This window comes from Drosophila santomea, chromosome X, assembly GCF_016746245.2.
Source record: "Drosophila santomea strain STO CAGO 1482 chromosome X, Prin_Dsan_1.1, whole genome shotgun sequence".
Taxonomy (NCBI): domain Eukaryota; kingdom Metazoa; phylum Arthropoda; class Insecta; order Diptera; family Drosophilidae; genus Drosophila; species Drosophila santomea.
The window spans coordinates 4,355,931-4,379,614 of NC_053021.2; the positions used below are offsets into that span (position 1 = coordinate 4,355,931).

The following is a 23,684-nucleotide window of genomic DNA, read 5'->3' on the forward strand; positions in this document are numbered from 1 at the left end:
CATACATTGAGGCGTGCCGACTCGAATCCATGACAAAACTTTCGTATGCGTGTGTATCTCTATCTGTATCTGTGTGCGTGTGCCTGTGCGTGTGGGTGTCTGTGATTGTGATTGTGTGTAGCAATGCGTGTGCGGCATACATGGCGTATGAAATATACATACATAAACCAACGGAGCCAACGAACCAACTCCAATAATAATAAAATAATAAAAACCAAAACAAACTTTTCACCATGCTCAAAAGTTGTCGGGGTTTTTCGGCGAAGGAAAACCCGGCTAAAGACCAAGAAACTACCCAAACTACTAGTAGTGGGCTATCGTCTAAACTTTACAACCGCGATTGCGATGGCCCGTTTACTGTTTTTCTTCTGAGGCGAAAGTTCGGTAAATAGTAATCATGGTTGTATAAATTAGGTAATATCATATTTTTACATTTTACACCAAAAAGGCTAAATAAATAGTGATAATAAACTTACCGCAACATTTAGTTTGGTTTGATGGGAGCACGGCAATGCAATGAACTGCAAAGAGAAAATAAATAATATGTATTAAAATCGGTTTAAAATGGTTTGCAGGAAGTGGACATACATATACTCTCCCACGTATTTCAAGTCCCTCAGCTGCTGCAGTTTTGGCCTTAATTTTCCAAATCAAACAAAATAAAGAAAAGGAAAAGAGAAGATAAGAGAAAAAGGAAGAGTAGAGCCGAGCCGTGCATCCACACGAGCATTACACTTGCTTGTGTGTGTGTTAGTGAAGGTCATCCATGTTCCCCAATGATTCCACCCACCCACACCCACACTCACACACTAAGACGGAAAGAACGGAAAAATCTCACATACACACATGCGGAGCGGTGTCTAATTAACTAAATTTCCATTTCTCCGCACAAGTTTTCAATGCACTGCAAAAACACACTACAAATTATGTTTTTGGAAAGGTTTCGAAATATTGTTACATTTTAGACAGTTGCCATTTGCAGTGTACTAATCCAAGTGCCGCGTATTTGCTTTTGGTGTACGCTGTATGTCTTCTGCTCCAGCTGCCGGAACCTCATCCTTCCCGCCCCTTCCCACCCCCCCCGGCCAGCCACCAAACCCAGCCAGTGCCGTGCCCTTGCCTTGCAACATCCCAAAAGGGGGAAAAAAAATGAAAATGAAAGAAGAAGCGGCTGAAACTCAGCTGGCGTTCCCTGCTTGCTGTTTATCTCGCTCGCTGTGCACATTAACCTCTTTGTTAATCATTTACAAACAAATGCAAATAAAATAAAATACAGCAGCCCAGGTGAGGCGAAGCGAAGGTAAAGTTAACGAAGGCAGCAACAAACTGCGATGACGACGACGCCGCCGACGACGGCTAAGCAAATAAAAAAGCTGGCAAATGAGCAGCAAAATTGCAAAAAGGGCAGGCCGTAATAGACGGAGGGGGGGATTGGGGAAATTCCGGGGGGGTTACGGCCTGGGATAAGCTCTCAAACTTTACGGCATACACAAAATACGGGCGGCAGACAGAGAGTGCCACGCCCACGCACGATTTAGCTTAAATACACAAAAAGAAAATGCAAAACAAACATTTACCACAGTCAATTCCGTTGGCAAACAATATTTCCAAAAAGAGTATAACGCATATTTTTCGCTTTTAATTTTATTTCTGCGTGTCTTCCAAAACTGATAACCATGCGATGTTTTTTTCGCGGTGTAGATTTCCGCCGTTTCCCTGGACATTCAAAACATGATTCCACATCTGAAAAATTCATCTTGATGCGCTGAATAATTCAGCGAAACTTTTGTGACTCTTTTCACTGCAAATTGCATTTTGGTCTGGTCAAAAACCAGAGCTCCTATGTTGACTTTTCTGAAAACTTTTAATCAATGGTGGCCAGGGCAGCGGCATGAGCTGGTGGAAAGGGTGGTGGTTTTTCACAGCGTTCCAATTTCCCAGCTGCTTTCATATGCAAAAGATACTCGACTTTATGCTGCTGCTTCAGTCGCTGCTGCTGCTCGGCTTGTTCATAATTAGTTTGATGTTGTTTGCAGTCAACCTACTTCCTCTTTCACTTCCACTTCCACTTTCATTGCTCCATTCGCCCCTCTTTTGGTTTCTCGCTTAGTGCGTTGCCAAGGCTCGAAAAGCAGTCATTCTGCTGGCCTAATGATATTTTAATTAAAACTATGCCAAATTTTTGGGCACGGAAGATGCTAATCGTACTGAAATACCCCGTGTTTTGTATTTCCATAAGCGTCTAACATGTTTAAATCTCACAGGCTTCGTTCTCAAACATTTAACGATCGAAAAACATGGCCTTAATTTCCCAACTGGGAGGTATACAAAATATACATAGGTAGTCAAGTTAATAATCACTGAGGTAGATGCCCGTCCATTTGTCAATCGGTCATTCAGTCATTGTGCCATTCTGTCAGTTGGTCAATCAAGCGGAAGCAGCGGTTCGGGGAAAACCTTTTGACTTTTCACGCAACACGCTGCTTTAATAAAATTGTTCACTTTTCGCTCGGCCGTGTGCTTGTGTGTGTCGGTGTGTTGTGTGTGTCGGTGTGTTTTTGGTCCTGATTCGATTTTCGTTGATTTCCCAGAAACTTCCACATTTCCCACAGCCCACGCTTTTCCGAGGCGGTGCCTTGGGGCCTGGGTTTCTTGAATTTATTCGCTAGCCTCCGTGTTGCGGCAGCAATCTTTGATTAAATCCAAAGCGAAAGCCATGAGATACTTCTGGCTGCCAGAATACCTTGAGATACTTTCGCTCCAAGTAGTACTTGTACCTCTCGAACAAATACGATGAGAAGTAGTAATTACGATATGCACTTGGGCATTTATCGATGCCTAGATATAGATACGAGCCTAACACGATTTTAACCTCCTTGGCAGGGCAAGATAAACAGATTAATGGGCTGTCAGCCTGCTTGAGTGGATATCTAGCCTACTTACACGAAAGTTCAATAAATAATATAGGGTATAAATTGAGTATATTTTAATCAAGCGGAAGTTATGTTTCCAGTGCTTTGTCATGATATTTTATTCTTGGAAATGACAACAGTTGCAGACTGCAGACTGCAAACTGCAGAGAACTCAGTTCGTCAAACGTATCTGTATCTGAGAGTCCCCGGGTCGTATCTAATCTCCTCTGTCATGTATTCGCCGCCGTTTGTGTGCCAGGTAATTGCCCAGTCAGAAAAAAAACATGTTACCCACTAAAGGCAACTCCAATCCCTAAAGCATGGCCGCCTCCCCTCTGCATCGCTGATATTATTATTAGTTCCGGCCAGCAAAAATTTATCAGTACACGGAGAAAAACTGGATGGGCATGTGATGGGATGAGTGGGTGATAAGCAAACGTAATTCTAGCTAATCAACTCTCGTTGTATCCAGTTAAGTCCTTTACTATACATGACAACGTAACCAATTATTGTTTATCGTTTCGATTTTTATCGCAGTGGAGCGTCGGGCGTTGCGATGCCATGCTGTCAACGCCATGCCTCCTAACGGTTTATTTGCAAAGCGCTCAAACTGTCAAAATGGCGTGCGGTGTGCGCTGGTCATAAAAAAGGAAAACCTAAACCAAAACACCAAAAAAAAACAGCAAAACCCCAAAACAGAAAGAGAAACTGAGAAAAAGCGAGCGAGAACGGCAGCGACGTCAGTGAGTCAATAATGTAATTTTCTCCTTTGATATTTCGACTACATGTTGGCGTAGTTGTGTCCAATAGCTGGGTAAATAGGAAATGAGTTGAAGGCAAGCCATTAAATGAACTCAACCGCATTCCTCGCAGGCAAGCTAAGCTAGGTTAAGTTCGCATACGGAGCCTGTCAAGCAGTTGCATCCACACGAGGAATGCGGTCCAGTTCTGAAGAAGACTAGGACTTCGAAAATCACTTTCCACAATCACTTTCTGATAGAATAAGTTAAGGGAAACCAATGGCAGACTGCTGTGAATGGAGTGTCAATCAGTGACAATAACATGCACACTTCCACATTGAATTTAAGGTTAAAACAGTTTCAGAACAAATTTTCATTAACACGTAACTTTTTCGGCACATTTTGACTATCGAAGTGAAACTACATTGAACACAGCATTATCGCGGAGATATTTTTTAAACCTAGACTTAGCATAGGCCAGCATGTCGTTACCGAAGCGGTCGTCGAAACACCAGCCACTCGGCTATAAGGAACTGCAGAAGGTGGAGGAGTTGTATCCCGTCGTCATGGGTGCACCCAATCAGCAAATTACTCCTTGGAACGACGTAGATCGCCAGTTGCAGGACGGAATGGGTGAGCTTGGAATTTCACAAACAACTTGGTTAAAAGAGACCCAGCCATCAAAATTTGCACATCTAAAAGTGTTGAGGTCAACGAGTTATTACAATCCATATTTGGTCCATTATTTTTAATATTCTGACAAACGGAAAATCAGGAAAACGACTTTACGAAAAACTCTATATTACTACCAGTTTTTTAATCATAACTTGGCTAAAAACGATCATAAAGCTGTACAACAAACTAAAGCTATTTACCAATGCTAACGACCCTTATCACTTTTTAACAGATTTGAAAAAATTTTATTATTCGGCTAATTTTCACATTTTTGATAAGGGGTTTGATCATCAAAATTGCAAAAAAATTGAAAAAAAATAGATATTTTTTTTGAAAACACAGTTCGGTTGGAAATTTAATTACGAACTCAACAAGGTATAACATTCCATATTTGGACTAATATTTCGAATGCTGTGATGAAAATACTGATATTAATATTCGCAAAAAAACAGAAAAAAAAATTTTTAGCAAAAATTCAATATTTACGATTGGTATAACTTAGCTAAAAATGGTCAGAAAGGTAAAAGAATTACATTTTTGTACTCCTAAATACCAATACTAACCAACCAAATCACTTTTTGAACGACTCTGTTAAAATAATTTTTGTTCAAATTTTCGAATTTTTTGTAAGAGGGTGTCAAAAATTGGAAAAAATGTGAAAAAAAAAAAAAGAATTTTTTTTGAAAACACAGTTCGATTGGAAATTTAATTACGAACTCAACAAGGTATGACAGTCCATATTTGGAACACTATTTCGAATGCTGCGATCAAAATTTGATAATTTTTACGCAAAAAAACAGAAAATCGATTTTCGCCAAAATTTCAATATTTACGATTGGTATTTTCGGTATAGCTTGGCTGAAAATGGTCAGAAAGGTAAAAGAATTACATTTTTGTACTCCTAAATACCAATACTAACCAACCAAATCACTTTTTGAACGACTCTGTTAAAATAATTTTTGTTCAAATTTTCGAATTTTTTGTAAGAGGGTGTCAAAAATTGGAAAAAATGTGAAAAAAAAAAAAAGAATTTTTTTTGAAAACACAGTTCGATTGGAAATTTAATTACGAACTCAACAAGGTATGACAGTCCATATTTGGAACACTATTTCGAATGCTGCGATCAAAATTTGATAATTTTTACGCAAAAAAACAGAAAATCGATTTTCGCCAAAATTTCAATATTTACGATTGGTATTTTCGGTATAGCTTGGCTGAAAATGGTCAGAAAGCGAAAAGAATTACAGTTTTGTACTGCTAATTACCAATACTAACCAACCAAATCACTTTTTGACCGACTCTGTTAAAATAATTTTTGGCCAAATTTTCGCTTTTTTTGTAAAGGGTCGTCACATCATCAAAAATTGCAAAAAATGTGAAAAAATATCATTTTTTTTTGAAAACACAGTTCGATTGGAAATTTAATTACGAACTCAGCGAGGTATGACATTCTACTATTGGACAACTATTTTTACTGCTATCGAAAAAAACGGATTTTTTTTTATCAAAAAATCTAAAAAAAAATGTAAAAAATCTGATATTTTCAATCGGCGTTTTCGCCATAACTTGGCCAAAACTGGCCGCAAAGCTAAAATAAAGACTGTTTTGTGCTGCTAATAAACATAGCTAACTGTGTCTATCCCTACTTTTTCGGTTTTCGAATAAACAAAATTTGACAAATTTTTGCATTTTCATCAAAATTTGCAAAAATTTATGACAATCTATATTTCGAGAGATTTGGCCGATTTTATGGTGGCATATGTGATTATTTTCAGTCGCAGACACAGAAAAACGACTTCTGCACATAATTTGACATGAATCATATAATCATTTGTGGTATTTTCTTGCACCACAGGCGAGTTGCAGCTTATGTTTAATCGACTGGCACCGCCGCCATCGTCGGGCAAATTCAATCCTAACAGATCCAATCCGATTATACATAATTTGGATGAAAGACCACTGCCAATTGTCACGGGATCATGGGGCCAGGTGAAGAAAACCCACACGCGTAATCCGATCCTGAATCCAGAAAATTGTGTACCAGAAATCGAAGAAAAGCCAGAGCGGGCTGTGCAGCTAATCGAAGAGGATCTTCCGGCGCAGGAAATGGACGCGAGAACCCGCTTGCTGGCCATCAGGTTCTTCAATCTAATGCTGGCAAAGCTATGGCGTCGGCGAAGGGCCGAAGTCTGCGATCTGCACACGCTAGTTCGCAAGTACCAAGTTCATGTAAGTAGCAGCCACCAGACACAGATGTCGATATGTATATCACCTGTAAGTTGGCGTTCCTTCACAGGCCGCTCGCACCCAAACAGAGCTGTTCACGCGCAACCAAATGATCTGCTCGGAGCAGCGACGTGGGGAGCAGCTGAACAATCAGCTGATGAGGGCCATCAGTCGCGTCCGCGTGACCATGCAAAGCTGCGCCGAGCTGGACAACGAACTGCAGCAGCTGAGGATCCGGGAAGCGTCGCTGAGCAACGAGCTAGCCTCCAAGTCGCTGGAGTGCGAATATTTCGCTGAAATGCTCGACAGCTTCCGCACCGATATGTTTCGCGAGCTGACCAATTATCGCAAGGGAGCCGCCGAATTGGCCAACCAACAGCGGCGCGCACTCGAATTGGAGTATGAAAACGCCGAGCTGGAGGATCAACTGCTAACGATTAAGGATCAGTTTCTGCAGCAGAACGACCAAATGTCGGTGGCGCTTGGCGAGAAACAGCAGCAACTGGACGCCGCCTATGAGACACTAAAGCACTACGAACAAGAGCTGGTCCAACTGGAGATGTAAGTTGTCACTGGGATTAGATTTGGCATAAAATCGTTTGTTAAATAACGTTTTTCAACAGAAAGTACCAGGAGATGCTGAGCCAAACGGGACTGGAAGTCGACCTGCAGAGGGAGGTCTCGATTTTAAAGAAGAACATGAGCGTTCCTCGCTGTCTAATCTTCTACCTGACTGCCTGCAATTGGGGGACTTCTCATGGTTGCGTTTACCACGTGGTGGCCGGCACACTCGACTGTCTGGCGCCCGCGTATTCCACACCCCCGATGACTAACAATTTACTCAGAATGGGCATGGCCGCCATATTCCTGCTTTATGCCATGTATTGATTTGTCTGACGGATGTGAGAAGGACCTCTGGCGACGCAAACAGGTCTTGCAAGGATAACGGAGGAGTTTATTAGCAATCCCAGTAGGTAGGGGGATCTTGTGAATATTTCACAACACACTGCCACAAATTTATTGCGAATATTAGATAACTTTTTTGTTTCATTTTGCCACGGTATTACCAAAACGAAAAAAAAATGTAGAATAAAATTTTGTACTAGTCTTAAACTTCATTCTCTTTCCTATATTATAAACATATGCGAATAAAACTTATAACGTGCATGCCCAAATCCCATTTTTCCCAACTCACTTGATTGCAACATCCGAATGGGACTGTCCATATCCATTATAGTTTCGTTGCGGTGAACCGCAAAAACACACAATTCATTCTAATTTCGAAATGGTGTTCAAACACGATTTACAGTTTGGTGGTAGTGAATAGCCTGACAGAATGTTATGACTGTTTGTACACTCATAATAATGTGTTTTATACTTTGAGCCGTAGACTGCAACTCCATAGTTCGTACTTGGAAATACATTTGTTTAAATAATTAGTAACTTAACACTGAAATAAAATTGTACCAAACTTATAAACACTGATTAAGCAGTTACTAATGATGGAACATGGTTTTTTGCCTCAAATACATTCAACTGAATAGTAACACAAAGTGCGGAGGAGCTTAACAAAAATTACGCATAATCCGTGTGCTCACTTCGAATATTGGCATTCATTGGAGGGCCCAATGTCATCCGAATTACTGAATCGCTGGCTCAACTCAAGCGAGGTGAACTGAGTCGACGAAGGCACAAAGGCCTTAATACGATAAATGCATAATACAATGCGAACCATAATTGTGGCAATGGGTATGAAAGTGCGAATGGGTATGGTGGTCATTGTATATTATATTGTGTCATCCAAATGGATATGCCAAATGGAGCACGGAGGCACGACGTCGGACAAGCACTTTTATTAACAAACTAATCTGTTATTAGGAATGTAATTTAACCCACTTTTATTTCGCCTACTTATCGACGGATAAAAAACTACGAATACCAAACAAACAAACACCTGCACTCGAGTTCTATATATGGACACAAAACAAAGCGATGTCTTCTACACACAAATGGATGGCAAAAACTCAAACGTTTTATCTTCGCACTAGTAATCCTCGGCCATTTTTGATAATTTATGATAATTTAAGATTATTTACTGCATACAAGACCATAAATTGTTACCAAGCAATTTCCATATGAGAGATAACAATATTTCCGGAACTGGGAATACGAGTATATTTACTATATATTACAAAATGAGGCATGTGTTTGTCCGCCCTTTCAAATCCCCTATAATGCTTCGGATTTAATAATGGTCTCTCTGGTGAAGTATAGTAATAATAATAACTACTTCAAAAGCAAACGATGACTCAGTAAACTTGCACATGAATTTAACATAACCCGAAATGAATGTTATGACTAAGGAGAATTTTAGCTTTAGTTCACCATATAATTTAAAATCAAACGGATGTCACCCATGGAATTATTTCTGGTCTAGTTATAGTATTACTCAGTTCATTTTGCAATAGCTAACACTTGCACTACTTTTTCTCTCAGTGCCCTGATCATAGTTCGTGTCGGCTTGAGTGTTTAACTTACGTATGTATTTAATTAATTATTGTCTTCGGCTTGTGTTGTTTCTGCTTTTGCTACCTATTTTTGTTTGTTATTTTTGTTTATTTATATTTGTTTGTTTTTTTTCCCGCCTTGCGAATTTCAGTTTGAAGAGCATTGCTAGATTTACAGTTTGATCAGTCGGCTCGTTCTCCCGTTCTCTCACTCTCTCGGTCTCCCGCTCTCTTGGTGTTTCCTTAATTGTACTCACAACAGGTGACACCCGGCTGTATTTGGTTGCACTTATTTTGTATTTATCACTGGAACAGAAGCTCAAAGCCACTGCAAAAAATTAGATGTTGCATTGAAAATGTACACATAAAAAAAATGAAGGGTAACAACAATGGGCAATGCGGCAAACAAAACCGAAATTAAAACCAAAACGAAACACGTTGCTGATTCGCTCTCTCCCTGTGTTGCCTTGTTTATCGCGTATTATATTATGCGAGCGGACTAACGGGAAAAGCTCTGGCGGACGACCACTGACCAACTGAGAACGGAGAGCCAGCAACGGAGAACTTTTATCTCAAGTACAGTGTGGCCTATCGGTGGAGACGGTGGAGATGAAAATGGAAGAGACTAAACAATATGCTATTAAACTCAACAGGGGACTACGAAAGTTCTGAGTGTCCTTTTGTTTGGCCATCTACGCGCGACCAGTGACCACTGTACCGGCGCTCTCTGCTGCTCTCTTTCTGCGTGGGTGATGATCGTGCGAGAGAGCAAGTGCAAATATGATTCTTGATGGTTAGCCTCCCTTCCCCTCTCTTTCCCTCACCACTCGTGCAACAACACACCTATGGTGCGTTTGTGTTGGTGCGATGAGTGTGCGACGGCGTTCGCCTTAACGGTTTGTTTGTTATTTTATTATTGTAGCTTTATTGCACAATCCCATGCCACCCACCGCCCACTGGCACGCCCCCTTTCGCTCGGTTGCAGTTCAAACAAACAAAAGGAAATGAGGGAGAAGCAGAATAAAGCTTCTGATCGCCACACTTGGCACAAAAAGTACTCTACGTAGTACTACAGTAAAGCATGGATAATGCACATATCCAACTCTAATAACAGATGAAAAATATGAGTTTTTGTTTTTTATAAATATAAATTGATATACCTAAATACGAATTGGGTGTATTAAAATATATGGTGGTTCATCTCTATTTTGTGTTTTTTTCGGTCGTGAATCATTTTTTGTTATTTTTAAATGACAGTGGGGAATTACTCAGTGGTCCAAACATTTCAAAATGTTAAATTTGTCGATTAAAATGTTGTCTTATATAGAGAAATGTTTGCATACATACATATATAAAATTCATAAAGAGGCTTAAAAATTTCGTGTGCAATGTCTTGAGATTTTTTTTAAGTGCACAGTGGCTGTGTTGACGTCGACAGAGGGCAAAACAAGTGGCCATAGTAAGTGCGAGCGAGGTGCGATGACCAGGTGCCGATGGGTGCGAGCGAGAAAACGGGCAAATTGTTGTTTGCTCTGCCGACATCGTTTTTTTCGTGTGTAAATTTGAATGCTTCAATTCTATGTGTGCTTTTCCCCTCCACCTTCCCAACCCCACCCCCTTGCATTCGTGTTTGCGTCGGCGTGCGCGCAAGTAAATTTCTTCTAATTTAATATTTTCTTTATATTATTTATTCATTTACTTATGTATTTGCGTTGCCCCCCTCGCGCACTTGTTTGTTTATGTGTTTCACCTGCTCCTCCTTCGTCCCTTCACTTGCCCCACCACCCCTGTTTTAGCAATTTCATGCCCATCTTTACGGCCAAGATTACGTTTTGGTAAATCATTTACAATTTGGATTCCGATCCGATCGCTTTTGAAAAATCCCCCCTCATTTTACCAGGTGCACAGAACGAAACTGGTATGTACTCCCAGGCACCCAATGACTTCAACTGATTACATACTGTTGGATATTTGATTCTGTTGATGCCTTTAACAAAATAAACAAAGAAAACTTAACTTTCCTTAACTTTTCTCTTTAAGCACGGAGAACGATCTATAAACAATCAAAAACTAATACCGCGGTCTTTTCATCAGCACAAAACGCTTTGAAAATAATTTAACAACTTACACATGGATCACATTACCATTCTTATCAAGGAGTATTTATTTGTTTAAAATTATTTGAATTCGTCGTTAGTTGATACTGATTCACTTAAGACCCAAATGACTGCCAATGTGCTGTGCTGCATTCGAAATTCTGGTAAATTGGCTCTAAGGCTGGCTTTAAAAACTAATTTCGTTTTTGCAACCCCCGGAAACATAGAACTTTTGAATATACAAATCAACAAAACACACGCATTTTTCGCAATCCGCTCCTACCTTAGATTCTTCAACTCTCCTCTCCTTGCCTTTTGCCACCTCCTTTTTTCCTTTTTTCGCTCTTGTCTCTCTTTTGAAGCTTCCTTCGCATCTGACGGTGCGTTCGTTTGTTTGACTTTGATTCCGTTTTGTTGGTTTGTTGTTGCCACTCTTTGGTTTTTAGTTTCTGTTTTTGTGTTATCTTTTTCTTGTTAGGTTCTTTGCACTTTCAAAAAACTTACACCGTAAAAAAATGAGTCTTGTTTACCACGGCTAGTCCGAGAAATTCTTGGGAAACCAACTAAAAAAAAAGGAAAACAAGAGCGCAAGGCGAAAAGGAGTGACAAAAAGCGCGTGTGGCTCTGATTTATTTTATTTTTCGGTTTCGCCCACAAAGGACTTCACTTTGCGCCGTTTGTCTGAGCTTTTAGTTCGTCTATTTTTGTTTTGTTTTAATTTTCAACGCTTCAGTTTTTTACCCGGAATTTTGACCGTTTTTTTTTCGTTTGTTTTTATTTTGTCTGTTGTTGTTGGTTTCCGCAGCACAAATGAAAATTCGCGTCCGTTTCGCACGAGTGTTAGTGATGTAAAAAAGCATCGAATGCATCGAGCATCGATATTTCTCGCCGATATATTTTTATGCTTTCGCTTGGTTATCGATAAGCTACTGTAAACCAGTATCGCGGACACGATCCTTAGCAAAGACTCGAACCCATTCGTCGCTTACAGCAGACATTGCTCTATGTTAACTTTTAACAGTGGAGAGCTTTTATGTCGGCTTTAAAAGTTTGCGTTCACCCTGAGCAAAGACATTAGAATAACAAGATGCGTAACGCCATACGAATTTTTTGCACACAATTTTTTCGTGGTGGCTCCAGGCTCTCTCGAAATTTTGTTCAAAAGCCAGAGAGCGGAGAGCTCTAGAGCCAGCAGCTCTCTTGTACGCATACAGCGACAGCTGACCACTGTATTGGTGCATACGTATGCACATGCATTGTAAAAATGACAAAATATGCCCTTCATTTTAGAAGTTCTTAGACTTTAAATCTATATTATTTTTTATAAATTGCCACCACTTAAAAACTCTAGTTTTGCATTGCCTTAACATAACAATTACTTAAATTCAACATAGAAATAATAGTAGCACAATCTTTGTACCTAATAATGCATAATAATTTTCAAATATGATTTTATATTAGAATAGTTTTCATTAGAGTATTCAGCGTGCGACGTGTGAAAAATATAAGACGTCAATGATTCTTCGGTGCTTATGTCCGCACTTCGTGCATCAATGAAATCAATTTTGCAATAAAGAGTTCCATATTTTTATTTATTTTATAAATAATATTTTAGTTTATAAATTTTTTTATGAAATATTTTAAATGTAATTTCTTTTCGTTTGTTGTTCTTTGTTTTAAATTACAGTAGTTTTAATAATTTACTTTGTATACGTTTTAATTATTTACTATAGTTATTTAGTCAAATTACTAGTATAAAAATTACCAATTTTCAGTATTTAAATTGCAAATAAGATTCACTTAAATTATTTTTTTATATTTTATTTTGATATTTTTAAAAAAGCGAGCAATTATGGGTGGTGAAAAATGCTCTACGAGTAACGTGTATAAAAAACTTCTTTCAAACCATAAGAGTTACGAATTACGAAATTGACCAAAACATTAATCAAATTTTTTTCTTAGATCAAAATTGATTTCTGCCCTAAAATCGTCTTCTAGCATAAGCACGCACACATGCACACGATCTCCTTTATTGTTTTTACTCATACAAGCAAGACAATTCTATTTTTAGATTTTAACGCTCTCGATTTTAGGCGAGCGAAAAGAGAACAATTTTGGTCGTCACCAAAAAAGTGGCTGCATAGTGCAAAACCAATGTATGGCCGTTACGCATCTTGTTATTCTAATGTCTTTGCCCTGAGATATTACTTTAACGCTTTAAATATTATTGCAGTAAAATCAAAAGCTACACTACACCAGTCGCAATCGGTCATTGGGGGTTTTTGAAAATACGCGGATAAAAACAAACAGCCGGCAGCTCCGCACCGGTTATCGGATAATCGATAAGCAGAGTCAGCTGTTTTCCGTTCTATCGTCTTGCTTGCACAACAACTTCTGCGGCATAACTCCATTATTTTACTGCATTATCCCAATATACTGAATCAAAATGCGCCTGACGAACGTTTTATTCAAGAAGGTTAAGAGCAAGTAAGTGATCATGCTTGCCAAAGTGTTTCTTTCTTGGTATTACTACCCGTTTTTGCAGGCGAATCATGGTCGTGCTGGAAAGTGTGGTCAGTGGACATCAGTATAATGCTTTTCGCGATCGTTTGGCCGACAAATTGGAGATAATACGGTTCGATCCGTACAGTGAGTGCTGCCTTTTTACAGATTTATCAAAGATTTGACGCATTTTACTGATTCCAATGTGTTTTTTTCAGTTCAACAGGATAGCCTTTATCGCGAACGCAAGAAAATCCGCAGCGCGTAAGAAACCATTTTTTGTTAGTGAAGAAATTAAAGTTAAAACCATCAAAAAAATCAAAGATAGATGAATAATGTGGTTTAATTTTTGCAGAATTTGAGCATTACAAATCTGATTACAAGTTTATACAAAAAAAAATGTTTTATGGTTCTTCTAGAGAAACATTTGCATGGATAATAATTCTAGTGATGAGCACCTCGCTTTTGATTCCCTCCTATTTAAATGGATTCTCGGTCATAAGAAGGCCACGTTCCCATAGGGCGGTGACGACCTCCACCTTACGAGCAGCGGAGTCCAATGGCAACTGACCGACGGTCAGGTAGTATGGATATGCTGATATGAGCAGTTCAACGGCAGCAGCTTCCTCCGGCAGAATCTCCATGAAAATGGGCTCGTACTTGCAGTACTCGAAGCCATTATCCACATGGTGATAGATCCTCACGCTGCCATCCTCCTCGGTCACCAGACGCAGGATATTGGCGCGCAGCAAGCGCACGGATGTCTTCGTGTCGAACTCGTAGTCGCAGATGGCGTTACCCTGCTCATCGGCGGTACTGCGCGACCCGAAAACGGTGCGCACCTGCTCCTCGGGCAGAATGATCGGTGGCAGGGCCTCGTGCTGGAACTTCTTGGCCAGCTGATCGACGGCCTCATCAATGTCCTGTGCGGAGGGCATCAAGTGCTTGGTCACCAGCTTCTGCACATTCTCCACCAGCTGATTGCGCGAATCGCTGCGATTAGCCCTTTGGGCCTCGCCCAATACGTGAAATGTGTGCAGCGGCAAGCCGCGACGCAAGGCGACACTTTGTTTGATGGCCTTCTTGAGAACAATGGGCATTAGTTTCTCAAGGAGATTGGCGTATGCCTGCTGTTGGTACACGCTCAAGGTAATGTGTAGCGAGTGCTGTTCCTCCTCGGTGATGGCCTGGTGAACGGTGCCTCTGGGAAAATACAGCAAATCGCCGGCTTCCAAGACCTCATCAAGTATGGGCTCACCCAGCTGCTCTTGATCAAAGTTGCACGACGAGTTCCTGCACAGCTGATCGGCACCAGAGGGTGGCTCGTACAAACGCCAGCGCTTGCGTCCCTCCACTTGGATCACGAAGGCCTCGATGTCATCGTAATGGGGCGCAAAGCCCTGGCTATTTGGCGGGGTTAGGTAGACATTTGCCCCCACCAAGCAGTGAAAGAACTCCTGCATAATGCTGCACACATGACGCAATCCCCCCAGATAGGTAGATGGATTCAGTATGCGAATGCTGCAACCTTCCGAATACAAGCCCCATACAACTGGTGGCAAGGCACGGCCCTCGGGATTCAGCGTCTCACGCTTGCCATTCTTGTACGTGGTCACATCCACGTTAATGGTGAAGTCCAAGCGATGGCGAACCAGCACTTCGTCAATCATCTTAAATGATATAAGCTTGCTGTAGTAATGGGGATTCTTGCGCTGCACCACGCAGGCGGTGTGCTCCCAAAAGTCGTCGAAGAAGTTATTGACTTTGATGGGATTGAGTAACCACTGGAGGACACGACGACCCTCTTCGATGCTGTCGGTTTTGTGGGTTTCTTTTGGCGGCGCTAAGAGCTGGTCTTCATTGCTGGCCTCTTCGAGGGCTTCATTGCTGGCCTCTTCGAGGGCTTCCTGCTTAATGACTGGGCTTTTGGACTTGGCCGCTCCTGCGGGCAATGACTTGCGCTTCTCCGGCAATGGACAGGATTTGGCGGGACCTGAGGCACCAGAAGCACCGGCTGCCGGCAGGGACTTTCGCACCAAAGGGCAGGCCAAAGCCTTGCCATTCACCTGGATCGGCGAGGTGTGCTCTAGTCCCTGACTGCGCGGTGGCTTGCGTTTGGTGGCGCTGGCCCCTTGGGTAGAGGCAGATTCCTTGGACACCTTATCGTCCTTACCATTTTTGGTATTATTATTATTGGCATCCGCCGGTGGCGAATCTTCAGCCTGAAGACGTCGCTTGCGATCTGTGGGCCTGGCTGCCTTCGACTTGCCCTTATTCGATGTGGATGCACTGGTGTCTATGTCGGATCCTTCAGATTCGTTTTCAGCGCGTTCGAATTGTTTGGTCACAAAGCCCTCCATCATTTTGCGCCTTTCCTTCTGCTCCTTGGTCAAATTGGAGCTCGGATTCAATAGCATCTCGACATCAGCTACATTTATATCTGTATTGGGCGATTTCTTGGCTTTAGCTTTACCGTTATTTGGGCTTTTTTGAGTTTTGTGATTGCCCTGGAAGCTAGCGCGGTTAGCGGAAGAAGTGGACGCCTTATCCATTTTGCAGCTTCTTTCTTAACGATATGGGGTTTTTGTTAACAACGCCTTTAAGAGCTATTTGCTCGTACTTATGAACAAGACAAGTAACAGAATGACAAGGCTTATTTTTGACACATAATGACAGTATTTTAAACTATACTGCACGTGCCTTCCTTTACTGATATTATCGCCGGCGGCTTATCGATGACTTTTGCGAGCGAAAGGTGGTAAGAGTTGCCATATCTAGGAACAGGGTAAGGGTATGATCAGCCTTTACAAAATTGCTTACTAAAGCTAAGTAATTGCGGTGCATACGAAAATTAATAAATCTTGACTTACTTAAAAACAAATGTTTTAATATGTAGTAACAGCCGTACTTTGTTGCTTGCAAACCATTTCCAGGCAGTCTGGCAGCGCTGCAACAACCCCCTACCGATAACCACAAACAGCTGATAAAGCCGGCAGATTTGCGAAATTAAATCCTTGGAGAATTGATTTCGTTATGTCCGATTCGGGTGCGGAAAATGCCGATAAAGGGGCAGAAAATGAACTGCCGGAGAAAGTGGAGCCCGTCAAGCTGCTGGAAACAATCGCCGATCCCGCACCACAGGGGGAAGAGGATGTAGAGGAGTATTTAAAGAGCAAAAACATAATCCTTCTCGACTACGAAAAACAAATGTTTCTCGATTTGGTCGAGGCCGATGGTCTTCTGGTTTGCGCCAAGTAAGTCGTGTGTGCCATCACTGTGGTTCCGACTAATCCAGATTTTTAACTCCCAAAGGGGTCTGAACTACGACCGCGTTGTAATCAGTATCCTTAAGGCCTACAGCGATTCTGGTAATCTGGTGCTTGTGATCAACAGTTCCGACTGGGAGGAGCAGTATTACAAATCCAAAATGGAACCGAAATACGTCCACGAAGTGGCCAACACGGCCACCGAAAGGTAAGCGCTTACAATACTCACAAGAAAATAACTCTTGTTTATTATTAATGTACTGCTAATAGAGAGCGCGTATATCTGGAAGGCGGGCTGCAGTTCATCAGCACGCGCATCCTGGTGGTGGATCTGCTGAAGCAGCGAATTCCCATCGAGCTGATCAGCGGAATCATTGTGATGCGGGCGCACACCATAATCGAAAGTTGCCAGGAGGCATTCGCCTTGCGATTGTACCGTCAGAAGAACAAAACCGGATTCGTGAAGGCTTTCTCCAGCAGCCCGGAGGCCTTCACCATTGGATACTCGCATGTGGAGCGGACCATGCGCAATCTGTTCGTAAAGCAATTGTATATCTGGCCCCGTTTCCATGAGAGCGTGCGTGCCGTCTTGCAGCCATGGAAGATACAATCAATCGAGATGCATGTTCCAATTAGTCAGAGCATAACATCCATTCAATCGCACATTCTAGAGATAATGAACTTCCTAGTGCAGGAGATCAAGCGGATCAATCGTACTGTGGACATGGAGGCCGTCACCGTGGAGAACTGTGTGACCAAAACGTTCCACAAGATCCTGCAGGCGCAGCTGGATTGCATCTGGCATCAGCTTAATTCCCAGACAAAGCTAATAGTAGCGGATCTTAAGATCCTGCGCAGTTTAATGATGTAAGTATAAAAGTTGCACTTCATTTTGATTTCCTATTGTCCAACTTTGTTAGCTCCACCATGTACCACGATGCTGTGAGCGCCTATGCCTTTATGAAACGCTATCGGAGCACGGAGTACGCCCTGAGCAACTCGGGATGGACTTTACTAGACGCCGCCGAACAGATCTTCAAGTTATCCAGGCAGCGTGTTTTCAACGGGCAGCAGGGTACGCAAATCACCATAAACATTAAGCATTAGCCATCATAATGATTCCATTACTTGCATAGAGTTCGAACCGGAGCCGTGTCCCAAATGGCAAACTCTTACGGATCTGCTCACCAAGGAAATACCCGGTGATATGCAACGGTGCAGGCAATCGGAGCAACCGAAAGTTCTGATCCTCTGCCAGGACGCACGTACATGTCATCAGTTGAAACAGTATCTCACGCAAGGCGGCCCACGTTTTCTGCTCCAGCAGGCATTGCATCATGAAGTGCCGGTGGGCAAACTCAGTGACAACTACGCCAAAGAGAGCCAAACTAGGGGAGCAGCTACAAAGGATGTTTCCTCCAACAAGGAGACCCGTAAGGAAGAGGTTTCTGGTTCTCAGCCACCTCCAGCTGGTATGGATGAACTGGCCCAGCTATTAAGCGAATCGGAAACGGAGGGCCAGCACTTCGAGGAGAGTTACATGCTCACCATGACGCAACCCGTGGAAATCGAGCCTGCAATAGACATTAAACCCGATCCGGATGTGTCCATGTTCGAGACCATACCAGAACTAGAACAATTTGATGTCACTGCGGCACTGGCCAGTGTTCCCTATCAGCCCTACATTTGCTTGCAGACCTTTAAAACGGAGAGGGAGGGTTCCATGGCACTGGAGCGCATGCTGGAGCAACTGCAGCCGCACTATGTGGTCATGTACAACATGAACGTGACGGCCATTCGGCAATTGGAGGTCTTTGAAGCCAGGCGTCGTCTGCCGCCTGCTGAACGCATGAAAGTGTATTTCCTGATCCATGCACGCACAGTGGAGGAGCAAGCCTATCTGACCAGCTTGCGTCGCGATAAGGCAGCCTTCGAGTTCATCATCGACACTAAAAGTGTGAGTTTAGCAGAGAATATATTGCTTGATGTCATGACAATCATTTTTCGCTACCTTCTTACAGAAAATGGTGATTCCAAAGTATCAGGATGGAAAGACAGATGAAGCGTTCTTGTTATTGAAGAATTACGACGATGAATTGACGGACGAGAATGCCAAGAGTCGTCAAGCAGGTGGGCAAGCTCCTCAGGCGCCCAAGGAGACGCCAAAAGTGATTGTGGATATGCGCGAGTTCCGCTCAGATCTGCCCTGTTTGATTCACAAGCGTGGTCTTGAAGTATTGCCCTTAACCATTACGATTGGCGATTATATACTCACACCAGAAATTTGTGTGGAGCGAAAGTCCATTTCCGATTTGATTGGGTCTCTGAACTCGGGAAGATTGTACAACCAATGCGTGCAGATGCAGCGACATTATGCCAAGCCCATCCTTCTGATCGAGTTCGATCAGAATAAGCCCTTTCATCTTCAGGGCAAATTCATGTTATCCCAGCAGACCAGCATGGCCAACGCAGATATTGTACAGAAACTACAGCTCCTCACGTTGCATTTTCCCAAGCTGCGACTCATTTGGTCGCCCAGTCCGTATGCCACTGCCCAGCTCTTTGAGGAGCTGAAGCTGGGAAAACCGGAACCAGATCCCCAAACGGCGGCGGCCTTGGGCAGCGACGAACCAACGGCGGGCGAGCAACTGCACTTCAACAGCGGCATTTACGATTTTCTGCTACGGCTGCCCGGCGTTCACACGCGGAATATACACGGATTGCTCCGGAAGGGCGGCAGCCTGCGGCAATTGTTGCTGCGCAGCCAAAAGGAGCTGGAGGAGCTGCTGCAGTCGCAGGAGAGCGCCAAGCTGCTCTACGATATCCTGCATGTGGCCCATCTGCCGGAGAAGGACGAGGTGGTTGGCTCGACGGCGCTGCTGGCAGCTAGCAAGCAATTTGGCGCCGGATCGCACAATCGCTTCAGAATGGCGGCAGCCGCATCGAGAAGGGGTCGCCGATGAGGATCTAGGGGATGGACAGACTTTAAAAGTACAAACATATAATGTATGCTCTTACTTTGCCTTCCTCTTTGATTATGATTTAATTAATTACACATTTATGTATTAATAGTTTCCAGATACGGGCTGCGGAATATAACCATGAGGAGGAGGATGAATGGCAGGAGGAGCAGGACAACCAGAACTCGCGGCTCTGAAGAGCCGAGCACACAAACAGCGCAAAATTATGGAAATTTTTTAAACGTTGCAATTAAGTCGACTTGGGAATGGGCTGCGGGATGTGGATGCGGATGCAGATGGGGGTGAGTGACTGTCTGGTCGTCAGACAACGTTGACAATTGAAAACTGCGCTGACCGCTGGGGATGCACACTGCGTCTGCAGTCAGTGCCAGTGCCAGTGCCATCGGGGATGAGCGCTTAAAAATCAATTTTCAATAAATTTTTAATTGCCCCCGCACTGGCCGTCTGTTTGCACACCTCCCCTCCCGCAGGACTTCCCTTCGACAGAACACCTGCAGCATTAACAGCAGACAGAGCATGTGCTACAAGCAGCTATAAACGGAATTTTGTATCCACCTGCAGATAGCAGCGAACCAGTGAAGTCTATAAAAGAAATTCTCTTAATGTCCATAAGTAAATATTAAGTAATATATTTTCATGATGGATTTAAACGTCTGACTATTGATGGGCAGTGAACTCTAAGCGCTGCGCCCCCATCGCAAACACACATGGAAATCCTTTTTAGATACGGGAAACCCAATTTGGTTGCCGACTGAAATATCGCGAAATAAGCGAGGTAATTGCCCATCAGCTAGAAATTAAGTGGCATCATGCTAGGTTTGATTGCCAATTAAGGGAATATCGTTTCGCAAATTATTGATTGCTCCTTGTTTGGCTTGAATCTACTCGAATTTATAACTAGATTGTAGTGCATCCAAAATTCAGCAAAGTTCCATCTGTATAGTTTCCCAGTTTCGTGTTTGCGTTCGGTTTTTGTTGCGCATCATTGGGCAAAGCGCGCTTAGAGCGTGTTTCTGATTGTTGGCATTATCTCCGGGTCCGGCTGCCACGTCCTCCGGAATGAGCCGGGAATTCTTGTCCACACACACACACGCACACTAACTTGCTGTTGCTGCATGCACAGAAAGAATGGATGTGAAGTCATCATTATATAAATGTTAATTCGTTTGATTCTGAAGATATATCAACGAAGAGTTCTTAGTTTCAAATATTATATAAAGTTTAATCTAAAGCATATCTGAAAGCATATTATGCGAATGCAGGTAGTATGGATAAAATGAAGCGTGATAAGCACCTGATTTCCATTTGTGTACTTTTCAGAGCAAGTGCATCCAATCCACAACGTCCGGTTCTTGGACTTTTGGGCTGGCTTTGTGGCCTTTCGATCCGATGCGATCCGCTCCGGTGTGTGTCAAAGCATATTTGCCAATTGGCAGCGCTTTGTGAGCGGGAAAGTCGGAAAATGCCAGCGGGCTGAAAGTCAGGAAGGAGCTGCTGGCTGGAAAACGCATTGAGGGGGGTGGTGAGGGGGGGGGGGGGCGGCGTTGGAGCCAACCGGATGGGGCACAATTAAAACTGCATTACAGCACTCTTGTCCTGCTTCTGATTTTTGTTTGTCCCGGGGTGTCGGTTTCACCCCGCGCCCCGCTCTTCCCCCTTGTTATTTTCCGCATTTCCTCAGTTTTCGATTTTCCATTTCCATTCCCGACTTCCCCAGCCTGGCCACAACAAACGATTCAATCAATGGACAATTGGAAACCTGATCCAAAAACCCCAAAACAATGCAGCTCCCCCTCCCCCTTTTGCAGCTTTTTTCCACCCACATTGACAAAGTTAATTTTCATTCACCGAACTTCGAATGGATCCTTGATTTGCTGCTTCTTACATTTTTATATTTTTCGGTTTTTGTGGCTGGTTGTTTTCTATTGCGAGTTTTCCCAGGTGCCAAATACTTAGAAGTGCTTTGCTTGTTTAAACCTTAATTTACTATTTAATTAGTGAGCGCATTCAGTGCTCTTAAGGAAAGGCAGCACAAAGAAATTCAGTCGAGTGCAAAATGAAATTAGCCGAAATTCCATGAATTAATTGAACAAAGTTGTCCCGACTAATTCGATAATTGATCGGAATTAATTGCATGTTTTTGCATATTTCCCAGCACAGAAATCGCCGGCTTAAATTAAATGGCCAGCAAATGAAAAGCCGCATCGTTAGCCACAGGCATCATTAAATATTGGCGCCATTGGAGGGAGAAAGTGCCTGTGATTGGCATTTGACCTGTTACAAGGAAAGTTAGACAGCCGAGTGAATAAATGGAATTTAATATAAACTCGCTTTCTATTCTGTTCCATTTATCTTATACCTGTGTACTTAATGCAATGATGTCCTAAAGCAATCATTTTATTTGGCATGCAACATTTCGCACTTTCATTAGTCAAAGTCAAAGTCGAATTATTTCTGAGGGGCTTTTCATCGATTTTTGCCTAATTTTATTAAAGCAGCAGGACAATAAAGAAAAGTAGACACATTTGCACAGAGTAACTTGTTAAAACGTTTATTTTACTTACGAGCTGCGTAGCTTAATTGTGTATTTTTCTTTCGATTAGTGTGCCAAATGATATGTATCTCTGTTCAGATTTCCACACACAGATATCACAGATTTTCCACAGTTTTCTGCTGAATTTCAATTTGCAGCCGGGCCAAATGCAGTGTGATTTCGTTATATGTATGTATACACCGGTGTATACAGTGGTGCCTGGCTTGAAGGGACGCTAAACAATGAGTGGATCGTGCCTTTTCCAGGGCAAGACTGCTTATCATAAATGACAAATCTCGAAGTGAATGCGAATGCTAAACGACCAACAACTAAATGGGAAATGGCAATGGGAATGGCTGGCGCTCCAATTTTCCTGCAGTTGGTGTAAATGTAAATGTAAACGATATAATCGCCCGTCTCCATCTTCTTTTGCCATGGAGTGGGTGGGGTCCTGGGAAAGTGGCCGCCCAAAAGGGGCAGCCAAATGGAAAACAGCTAACCGTAGAAGTCCAAATGAAATCTGAAACTTGTTTCAGCAAGGAAGGGCGATTCCTAAAGTGCAGTGTATAAAGTTTATACAATAAACTAAAGGTCCATATATTTTGTTTGCTCTTATTGAGTTATATAGGGTATAATTATAAAATCTAGAGACCTAGTAAGCATTACTCACCAGATAGATTCCACAGATTGGACTATTTGCACCAAGCATTTGCCCAGGAGTCTAAGATTTGGATGTGGTAATGGCACGTTACCTCTACGCTGACCACATTTTGGAGGTCTTCAACGTGTTCCATCGACCACTCCACCTGGACGAGGTGGCCACCTATGTGGCCGAGATGGAGGCCAAGACCGTTGACGAGGTGCGCCTGGCGGTGGACAACACGCTCACCGCCGGCTGGATGCACGGATTCCTGGCCACGGAGGAGGGCCTCTTTACGCTGATCTGCGGCTACTGGGATGAAACCCAGCCGATTGGTGGCAGGAAGGGGAAACACCACACTGCGCAAGCCATGCTAAGGAGTTCTTAGTGCATCTTTTGGAGCTGGAGCTGGAGTTGGAGCTGGAATCTTGTCGGTCTGGCATGGGATGTTGGGAAAAACGAGGGGCATCCACAAAACTGGGCGCAAAATTGTTCTGCAAATAAAGTGTAATGCCACAAATGTAGGCCCTCATGCTTTTCGGCCAAAAGTGTTCATCAAAAACAGACAGAAGTCGCCAGCATTTGCTTTCTGTGTGCTTTCCGTGT

The 23,684-nt window shown here is 42.7% G+C and overlaps 6 protein-coding genes across 8 annotated transcripts in view; 4 read left to right on the top strand and 2 right to left on the bottom strand.

Moving 5' to 3' along the window:
- The window catches only part of LOC120455305 (1-phosphatidylinositol 4,5-bisphosphate phosphodiesterase), a 41,792-nt gene extending 29,801 nt beyond the window's left edge, over positions 1 to 11,991 (bottom strand). For 2 of the 3 annotated variants that reach the window (XM_039641355.1, XM_039641354.1), the window contains exons 1-2: positions 11,440 to 11,991; positions 477 to 521 (exon numbers count right to left, since the gene is read on the bottom strand). The gene's annotated coding sequence lies outside the window, so the exon portion shown is untranslated. The remainder of the gene's footprint in view (positions 1 to 476; positions 522 to 11,439) is intronic. The other variant, XM_039641352.1, reaches the window with a different exon arrangement.
- On the top strand, positions 3,954 to 7,671 carry LOC120455310. Its single transcript, XM_039641360.1, has 4 exons — positions 3,954 to 4,285; positions 6,183 to 6,556; positions 6,624 to 7,114; positions 7,177 to 7,671. Exons 1-4 carry the CDS (start codon positions 4,135 to 4,137, stop codon positions 7,439 to 7,441), a joined length of 1,281 nt encoding a protein of 426 aa, XP_039497294.1. The 5' UTR covers positions 3,954 to 4,134; the 3' UTR covers positions 7,442 to 7,671.
- A 1,493-nt stretch (positions 11,992 to 13,484) lies between the features above and the next one.
- LOC120455311 (39S ribosomal protein L33, mitochondrial) lies at positions 13,485 to 13,981 on the top strand. The gene is made up of 3 exons (XM_039641361.2): positions 13,485 to 13,643; positions 13,702 to 13,805; positions 13,877 to 13,981. The coding sequence occupies exons 1-3, from the start codon at positions 13,603 to 13,605 to the stop codon at positions 13,924 to 13,926; spliced, it is 195 nt and encodes a 64-aa protein (XP_039497295.1). The 5' UTR covers positions 13,485 to 13,602; the 3' UTR covers positions 13,927 to 13,981.
- Positions 13,982 to 13,983: 2 nt separating this feature from the next.
- LOC120455309 (bifunctional lysine-specific demethylase and histidyl-hydroxylase NO66) lies at positions 13,984 to 16,390 on the bottom strand. Its single transcript, XM_039641359.2, has one exon. The coding sequence runs from the start codon at positions 16,208 to 16,210 to the stop codon at positions 14,135 to 14,137; it is 2,076 nt and encodes a 691-aa protein (XP_039497293.1). The 5' UTR covers positions 16,211 to 16,390; the 3' UTR covers positions 13,984 to 14,134.
- Positions 16,391 to 16,608: 218 nt separating this feature from the next.
- LOC120455307 (DNA repair endonuclease XPF) lies at positions 16,609 to 20,555 on the top strand. The gene is made up of 7 exons (XM_039641356.1): positions 16,609 to 16,912; positions 16,971 to 17,132; positions 17,195 to 17,791; positions 17,845 to 17,999; positions 18,061 to 18,881; positions 18,946 to 19,930; positions 19,997 to 20,555. Exons 1-6 carry the CDS (start codon positions 16,692 to 16,694, stop codon positions 19,885 to 19,887), a joined length of 2,898 nt encoding a protein of 965 aa, XP_039497290.1. The 5' UTR covers positions 16,609 to 16,691; the 3' UTR covers positions 19,888 to 19,930; positions 19,997 to 20,555.
- Positions 20,556 to 23,093: 2,538 nt separating this feature from the next.
- LOC120456125 lies at positions 23,094 to 23,599 on the top strand. Its single transcript, XM_039642755.2, has one exon. It carries the CDS (start codon positions 23,179 to 23,181, stop codon positions 23,464 to 23,466), a length of 288 nt encoding a protein of 95 aa, XP_039498689.1. The 5' UTR covers positions 23,094 to 23,178; the 3' UTR covers positions 23,467 to 23,599.
- The last annotated feature ends 85 nt before the right edge of the window (positions 23,600 to 23,684 follow it).